Source organism: Saccopteryx bilineata, chromosome 4 (assembly GCF_036850765.1).
Source record: "Saccopteryx bilineata isolate mSacBil1 chromosome 4, mSacBil1_pri_phased_curated, whole genome shotgun sequence".
NCBI lineage: Eukaryota > Metazoa > Chordata > Mammalia > Chiroptera > Emballonuridae > Saccopteryx > Saccopteryx bilineata.
In genome coordinates this window covers 289,274,409-289,282,738 of record NC_089493.1, presented here as the reverse complement: position 1 = coordinate 289,282,738, position 8,330 = coordinate 289,274,409, and the positions used below count along the sequence as shown (strand labels likewise).

At 62.2% G+C, this 8,330-nt stretch overlaps 1 protein-coding gene across 2 annotated transcripts in view; it reads right to left on the bottom strand.

Annotated features, from left to right (window-relative positions):
* Positions 1-798: 798 nt before the first annotated feature.
* LMF1 (lipase maturation factor 1) overlaps positions 799-8,330 on the bottom strand; it is a 108,927-nt gene continuing 101,395 nt past the window's right edge. For both annotated transcript variants that reach the window (XM_066275376.1, XM_066275377.1), the window contains 5 exons: positions 4,448-4,634; positions 3,895-4,054; positions 2,892-3,075; positions 1,531-1,643; positions 799-1,021 (listed from right to left, as the gene is read on the bottom strand). In XM_066275376.1, coding sequence (XP_066131473.1) covers positions 823-1,021; positions 1,531-1,643; positions 2,892-3,075; positions 3,895-4,054; positions 4,448-4,634 — 843 coding nt within the window. In that variant the 3' untranslated portion in view covers positions 799-822. The remainder of the gene's footprint in view (positions 1,022-1,530; positions 1,644-2,891; positions 3,076-3,894; positions 4,055-4,447; positions 4,635-8,330) is intronic.

The following is an 8,330-nucleotide window of genomic DNA, read 5'->3' as shown; positions in this document are numbered from 1 at the left end:
CTCTTTGGGGCGGGGCTCCAGACTGGCCAAGTGAAAGATAATGAACCCAGCTTAACTTCTGCCACCGTGGGGACCCCTGCCACCCCAGCACCCAGCCCCCCGTCCTGCAGGTCAGGGAGCAGGAGGCTCCATGGAGTGTGACTAGGGGGGAACATGATCACAACAGAGCATGAGGAGGCACTTTGTTCAGGGTCTGGTGGAGGTGGCCTACCCACTGGGGCACAAATGGCTTCTGGCTGCTGGTCACTGGGCAGGAAAGTAGGGCCCCAGTCGGCCTGGAGGGTTTTGTGTGGGGTGTGTGTGGGTCCTGAGGAGGGGTCGGCATGAGGGGGGATTGGGAGCCTTCCCCCCTCCCCCTCTCAGTCCCCATCCTGGATGCGGTGGGGGAGCCCCAGGGCTGAGGAAGAGGAGCAGGCAGTGAAGGCTTCTCACCGCCACACCAGGCACACACGGGGGCTTGGCTGCAGGCCTGGCTGCGAACCAGCACCTTTGGTGCCAAGGATGCGAGCGAACCCCCTGGCCAGGCCACGGTCAATGGGAGGAACGGAGGCTCCGTGTAGTGGGTGCTGATGTTCCCGGATTGGCCAGAGCTCCCTTGGGACTCTGGTGTCTGGGGGACTGGTGACAAGGGAGATGACCAAGGGTGGGGTGAGGCAGGGAGCTTTCTGAGTCGCTTGGGGACCCGTTGTGGGAGATGAGGAAAGCACAGATGCCCCCGGGACCCCAGCAGACCCCCAACGCCACCCTCCACCCCGGTCTGCTTTCCTGGACATCTGGGTGCAGGTAGCAGTGCTGGGGTGCAATGTCTCCCCACTTTATTTCTCAGTGCACAGGCGCTGGGTCCCTCTGTGTCGGTCCTGGGTGTGGCCACTCCCGTGACCTAAAGTAGCCCCTCAGGTCCCGGAGGCTGAGCGGAGGGAAGTAGGGGCCCAGCCTCTTCCGGATCCACCACTTGCCATCGGCTGCGTGCAGGCCCCCAGGGCGGCTGAACTTGTACCTGTAGTGTTCTCCCCTGACCCACCTGCAGGGGGGGCTGGCGTCAGCCTCTGCCTGTGGAGACCCGGCTTCTCAGGGGGCCCCAGGGCTCAGGGACCCAGGTGTACACTCCAGGAGGGGCCGTGTGTCTGTCACGGCACTCCCTGGGGGGAGAGGCTGCTCAAGGAAGCCAGAGCGGCCCACGAGGAGTCTGCATCACAACCAGGCCCTGGACCAGATGACGTGGGGCAGGCAGGGCTCTGGAAAACGAGACCCTAGCCTTGAAGAAGGCTCAGTGCTCGGGGCCGCCGCCAGGTGCCCCAGGCCAGGAGCACAGGACTTGCTCTAGGAGGCCCACCCCTCCCCAGAAGCCCGTGTCCTCTCGGCCGGTGCGCGGGCCGGGGGGAAAAGGGGCTCGCCGAGGACCTTCGCACCCCGCACGTTTCCAGAGGGTGGGGCCTGGCCCCGAGAGCACATTCTGCCTCTGGGGGCGCAGCCCTGAGAGGCAGCTCAGGCCACGGTGGATGAGGGTCCCGCCTGGGGGAAATGTCTCACCTGGGAGGGTCCCTCTCCGCAAAGGGGTTAAGGTCCAGCAGGGACAGAGCCTCGGCGTCGTTGGCTAGGAGCTTGCCTGCCAGGTGGATGACCCACTCGTGCTGCTCGTAGGTCTGGGGGCAAGAGGAGGGTTGCCTGGGCTGTTGCCCCTGGGCACCCTCAGGACGAGCACTCCGGCCTGAACCCTGCTGTGGGCAAGAACTGTGGGGGTGTGCTCTCTGCCCCCCCCCCCCCCCCCGGGCCTTGCCTGTCACTCCCTGCATCAGTCTGTGGTCCTGGGTGCGTTTGACAGAAATGTGGTCAGTAGGCTGCCCTCAAGGCCCAGGCCCCATGGCTTTGGTTGAGGATTCCCTCCTCCAGAGGGTCTGCCCGCTTCCACCTCTTCCTCTGGCCAGATGTCTGGATCGTTCATTAGTGTGCGGGGTCCCCCACCCTACTGTCCTGTCCTTGGGTGACTTGGATGCAACAGGCATAGGGCCTGGCCGTGCCAGCTCACTTCTTGGCTTTGTCACCTGGATGCCCTTGGCTCTCAGGCAAGTGGCAGAGCCTTCCCGAGGCTGTCACCATGGGTGAGATGGGTCAGTGGGAGATGCGGCACGCCCAGGCTCTCCCTGGCCTGAGCTAACGCTCTGTGGACGTTGGCTGCCCCGGCATCGGCCAGGCCTGTCTTGTCATTTCCAGTGGAAGTGCTCTGAGAAGCTGGCTGTGGCACGTGGCCTTGTGCAGGGTGTCTGAGGGGGGCCCTGTGGACCCATGCCAGGGGGCAGGGGACCGCTGCTGCCCAGAGGCAGAGCCTGTGTGTGCCGTGGAGCACAGGGAGGGACCGGAGGGAAGCCTGGCCTTGGACCCCTGCGGAGCCAGGCTGCTCAATTAGGAAGCCCCAGCCTCCGGGAGGGTGTTGCCATGCGCTACTGCCCGGACGCAGACCCAGGGCCCGGGTCTCGGGTGGCGTGTCCTGGCCCGTTCCTCAGTGGCTGAGCAGTGAAGCGAGTTCTGCTTTGAGGGCTGGGACTGTGTGCATATGAAGCTGCCCCACGTTGACACCCTGACACTGGGAGGCATTAGCCCAACCGCCTGTGTCCTCACGGGCCCTGGTGGTGGTGGCGGTGGTGGTCGTGTGAGGCGGGTCAGGGTGGGGGCTGCCTGGGTGCCCACAGTGAGTGCTGTGTGGCCGACGCCGTTTCCTGTGGAGTCTGACCTCACCCTACCCGCCTCCCCCACCAGCCCTGTAGCGGATGTTCTGAGGCCTCAGGTGTCCCTGCTGAGGGTGCCCCAGCCTTAGGGACATTGTGGTGACTGGAGCCTGTGTCTACTGGAAGCACCTGGGTGTCCGGGGTCGGCGGGGGAGGACGGGGCCCCACCTGGAAGGCTGCGAACCACATGAGCCAGTCGAGGCGGTAGTGGTAGGGCGAGATGAGGCAGGGCCGCCTCCGCAGGCCGCCTGGCTTGCACTTGAACTCGTAGTCCTCCCACACGGCATCCGGGGCGCTGGCGTTGGCGCTGGCTGTGCCCTGCAGGACGATCTCGGTGCGCTCCCTGGTGATGCTGTTGGGGAGGTCGGGTCAGGCGGGCCAGGCAGGGGCAGTGGCAGGTGGTGGCTGTGCCCCTCCACCCCGCTCCCTGGTGATGCTGTTGGGGAGGTCGGGTCAGGCGGGCCAGGCAGGGGCAGTGGCAGGTGGTGGCTGTGCCCCTCCACCCCACTCCCTGGTGATGCTGTTGGGGAGGTCGGGTCAGGCGGGCCAGGCTCGGGGCAGTGGCAGGTGGTGGCTGTGCCCCTCCACCCCGCTCCCTGGTGATGCTGTTGGGGAGGTCGGGTCAGGCGGGCCAGGCAGGGGCAGTGGCAGGTGGTGGCTGTGCCCCTCCACCCCGCTCCCTGGTGATGCTGTTGGGGAGGTCGGGTCAGGCGGGCCAGGCTCGGGGCAGTGGCAGGTGGTGGCTGTGCCCCTCCACCCTGCTCCCTGGTGATGCTGTTGGGGAGGTCGGGTCAGGCGGGCCAGGCTCGGGGCAGTGGCAGGTGGTGGCTGTGCCCCTCCACCCCGCTCCCTGGTGATGCTGTTGGGGAGGTCGGGTCAGGGGGGCCAGGCTGGGGGCAGTGGCAGGTGGTGGCTGTGCCCCTCCACGCCGGTCCCTGCCCTGAGCAGACCGGGCGAGGCTGCCGCCATGGCTGTGGGTGTGGGTGGGCAGTCCCGGGAGAGGACTGGCCCCAGGGGAGGGAGGGCAGACCCCGCCCTGGACCAGGATTGCCCACGTGGCTGCTCGGGGCTGGGTCCCCTCGGATAGGGGTCCCCCACGTGGTGGACAGGGAGAGACCACACCCAGGTCAGAGAGGCGGCCGAGACGGGAACCCCCACGCATACATGGTACCTTCCAAAGGCTCCGTATGTGTTGACGATTCTGAGGGGGTTGAAGGAGCTGTTCATGAGCTGCTTGGAGCTCAGCAGGTTGAGGACCACAGGGAGGCTGAGCCAGGCGACCAGGATGCCCAGTGCCAGGTTGACTGCCTGCCGCACCATGCGGCCGAGGCCTGGAGAGAGAGACGTGGTTAAGCTTCTGCCCCCCAGGCCCAGGCCCCAGCCATTGGGAGGAGCTGAGGCCACCCCCACCCCTCAGCTGGCCGCCCCCCCCCGGACCCTGGCCTCTGTCCAGCTTCTCTGGGCTCACAGAAGCTGAGGGCAGTGCCGTGGGCCCCGCCTGGGAGTCTGGAAACGGGCCTCTGCCCACAGCCTCCACAGCCTCCACAGCCTCCACAGCCTCCAGCCAAGACACCTTCGGAAGCTGGTGTGGAAACTGAGTCGTGACAACGGCCCTCATGGGGTGGGCCTGGCTGTCAATAAGAAAGGGCCAGCACCTCTAGGGACCGGCTATCCTGGATCTGGGAATACAGGTCTTCTGTCCGTGTCCCCAGGTGTTCACCCACCGTGGGTCAGCGTAGGCCAGGCCTCCTCCTGGGCTTCCTCCTTCTGCAGCTTTAGGACTTGGTCCTTGAGGCTGCCAGGCCCAGAGGGAAATAAGAGCCCCACGGTGGCGTCATCGAAGCAGGCGATACTGGGCACGATGGTCAGCCAGTTCAGGAAGCTCAGGTTGCCGCTGACAATGAGAACCACCTGAGGGACAGAGTGGTGCCTCAGCCCCAGGCGAGTGGAGACCAAGGATGGCTGTCCTGCCCCAAACCTGGGCTTGATGTGCCTGTGCAGTGGCAGCCTGGCTGTCCCCTCTCGCCACCTATGTTCCACCCAACCCCCCGAACCCGCAACTCAGCAGCGACTCCCAGACTCCACACCCAGAGGTGCTGGGGCACAGGGGTTCCAGTTTCTTCTCAGAAGTGCCCGTGGATGCCTGTGCTGGTTCCCGGGGGGCCGGGGGTGGGGGGCCGGAGGCCATGGTCCAGGCCCTGCTTTCCTCGTAGGCTGCACCTGGCCTTCCCCGACCTCTGCCTTAAGAATGGACATACCCTGCCTGACCTGAGGGGGCGCAGTGGCTAAAACGTCGACCTGGAACACTGAGGTCACAGGTTCAAAGCCCTGGGCTTGCCCGGTCAAGGCACATACAGGGAGCAACTCTCATGAGCAGATGCTTCCCGCTTCTCCCCTCTCCTCCCCCTCTTCTCTCCACTCTCTAAAAATCAATAAAAAAAAAAAATGTCCATGCCCTGAGTGATCTTGAAGGCAGATTCTTCTCAGAGCCTCCAGTGAGGGCCCAGCCTGCTGACGCCTTGCAGAAGCCTCTGAGACTTGAGCTGAGGCCGTAGCCAAGGCCACCCGGATTTCTGACCTTTAGTACTGTGCGATAACAAGGTTGTATTGTTTGATGCTGTGGTTTGTGTTTGTGACAGTTGTTATGGTGATTATTAATCAGTACAGGACCAAAGTAAGACCCTGTAGTGTGTGTCCCTCCCCAGGGAGGGGGCTATCCCACCAGAAGTGGGGGCATCTGGGTCCCATGGCCCCTGACGTTGAGAACCATGCCTGGGTAGTGTGGGAGGTGGACAGGGTCCCGCTGCTCGCCCTGTCAGGGTTGGGGAAGACAGTGGTGCACTCACCTGTCTGTCTTCTGCCCTGTCCTCCACACCCTAGTGACCATGACCAAGGATGTCCCTGGGCCACGGCACCCGCTGGGATGAGGGTGGCAGGTTCCTGCTGGCCCACGTGTACTGGGCTGCCCCGGATGCTGCTTAAATAGAGCACAGCTTCCTGTGCCTTCCCAGCAGCTACAAGGCCAGGGCCTGGCCAGGGCTGTCTGCTGGGCCGCTGAGAGGCCAGACACTGCCCCTCCGCAGAGGCCTCGAGCTGCCCCAGCTGCTTCCGGCGCAGGGGCCAGGGTGAGCCTGAAAGACGCAAGGTCCTGGAAGCCCAAATGTGTCCGGCGAGAAACCGGTGTGCCCCCCAAAGCCCATGGAAATGGTGAGCCAGCAGGCGAGGTGGCCCTGGGTCCGGGACGCTTGTGGTCACCCCTCTGGCATTGATGCTAACCCAGCAATCCTTAGAAGCTTCCTCAGAATCACCCCCCAAGGGATGGAGGCTCCTGGCCGTAAGAACTAAGGTGCTGACAACATGGAGATTTCCCGCACACCGGCCTCTCTCAGAGGCTCGCATCCCAGAGCTGCCTCCTAGCCAGAACTTCTGGGAAGTTCCTTCTAGCGAGTGCACATTTTGTAAGTTGTCTTAGAGACTTGAAAATAACCCCTTCGGCCTGATTATGCCCTGTAGATGGGGGGTGGGTAACAGGGAGGGACTGGTTTGACCTGAGGGGAGGGAGGCTACTGGGCTCACACCCACCCGTGAGCCCCCGACAGAGGTAGCTGGTCCCCAAGCACCCAGGGACCCACAGGGCCTGCTGAGCACAGAGCTTCCTCGATGAGGCGGACTGCAAATGACCACAGCAAACGACAGGCTGGGAGGCGGGCGGCCTCAGGCCCCACTGGCCCCCACGTTAGGATGCAGCCTGTGGGACGCACCCCACACCCCTGGAAAGCCCAGCCTGTGAGGGCGGTGGCTCCCGGAAGAGCAGGTCTGACCAGTGGCAGGAGGCCCTGGCCTACCAGGGACCAACGGTGTGCTTAAAATGCAGGGTCACAGGACACACAGTGGTCGCTGAAGGCAGAGGAGTGATGTGACATGGTAAACATTCTCACAGTGGGAACGGCGCTGGGGACGCAGCAGGAACAGAGAAAAGAAGAATCCGTGTGACATCCACGTGGGAAGTCTTCACTCTTACTTTTTTTTTACAGAGACAGAGAGAGAGTCAGAGAGAGGGATAGACAGGGACAGACAGACAGGAACACAGAGAGATGAGAAGCATCAATCATCAGTTTTTTTTTCGTTGTGGCACTTAGTTGTTCATTGATTGCTTTCTCATATGTGCCTTGACTGTAGGCTTTCAGCAGACCGAGTAACCCCTTGCTCGAGCCAGCGACCTTGGGCCCAAGCTGATGAGCTTTGCTCAGACCAGATGAGCCCGCGCTCAAGCTGGCGACCTTGGGGTCTCGAACCTGAGTCCTCCGCATCCCAGTCCGACGCTCTATTCACTGCGCCACTGCCTGGTCAAGCTTCACTCTTACTTTTTAAGTCAATTTTATGGGTACGAACAATACAATGCACCTATTTTTAGCGTACATGCAATGGCTTTTGATATATATTTACCCCTGTGTAAATCACCATAAAATCCAGAACTTCTACCCCCCGGAAGTTTCCTAGTGCCTATTTGGGTACCCCCCCCCCGCCCCACCCTGTAGTCTCTGAACTGACGACTGTCACCTCACGTGTTTCTGTCTGTTCCAGAACCGGGTGTCAGTTCCCCTGCTCAGCTCCAGGTTCTGAGACCTGTGTTCCCAGGCCCCAGGACGTCCCACACCCCGCAGAGGGACACGCATGGGTGTCTACCTGCCCTGTGGTGAGTGGTGGGTGCACCCAGGTCCTGACTACCATGAGTCAAGTTTACATGAACATTCACACAGAGGTGACGACTAGTGTTCGGGTCCTGTCCCTGTCTGGAGGCCCTCCGCCCTCTGTCTGGGACAGTGAGCAGAAGCTTGCTGATCGTACGCGGTGTTCCCTGTCCCTGTCGGCAGGGACCTGGCGGGTCGCACTCTGTGCTCGCAGGACTTCACTGTGAAGTGCGAGTTCAAGTTTCCTCCCATTAAAAAGAATAAAGGAAGAACCAAGGAGCTGACTCCGTGGGTTGTAAGAGTCCCGTGTCCGATGCACGGATACTGCGGTCATTTCCTGCTGGCGCTGGCTGCCTTTTCATTTTCCTTACGGTAGCTTTGGAAGAGGTGAAGGTTTACTTTTTTTGGAAAGTCTAAGTTATCAATTTTTAAAAATGTGACAAAAACAATAGTGCTTTTGTGTCCTGTCTAAGAAATCTTTGCCTGCCCCAAGGTTATAAAGATCTAAAGGGTTCGTAGGTGGGGCTCTGACCCAATTGAGTCAGTTTTCCATGTGTGGTGTGAGGTGAGGTTCAGAACTCTTCTCTCCAGCCCCCTCTCAGGCCCCGGAGGAGACAAAGGTGTGAAGGTGAATGAGTCCCAAGTCCCAGGAGGAGCGGGAAGGTGGCCACGCCCTCCTGGAGTAGCAGAGGCGCTGCAGCCACCGGAAGGACCAGGAGTCCAGGACAACCCGCTGAGGAGGGGCTGGAGTCACGGGTGCTGGGAGGTGAGGACTGGTGGGCCCACGGTGGACACAGTTAGGGTGTTGGCAGGGAGATGAGCTGCCTCCAGCCTCAGGAAAGAGGTGCCAAGAGCCTGTAGCTGGAGGGGGAGCCGCAGGAGGCCAGGGACCCCCACACAAGGCAGGGAAAGACAG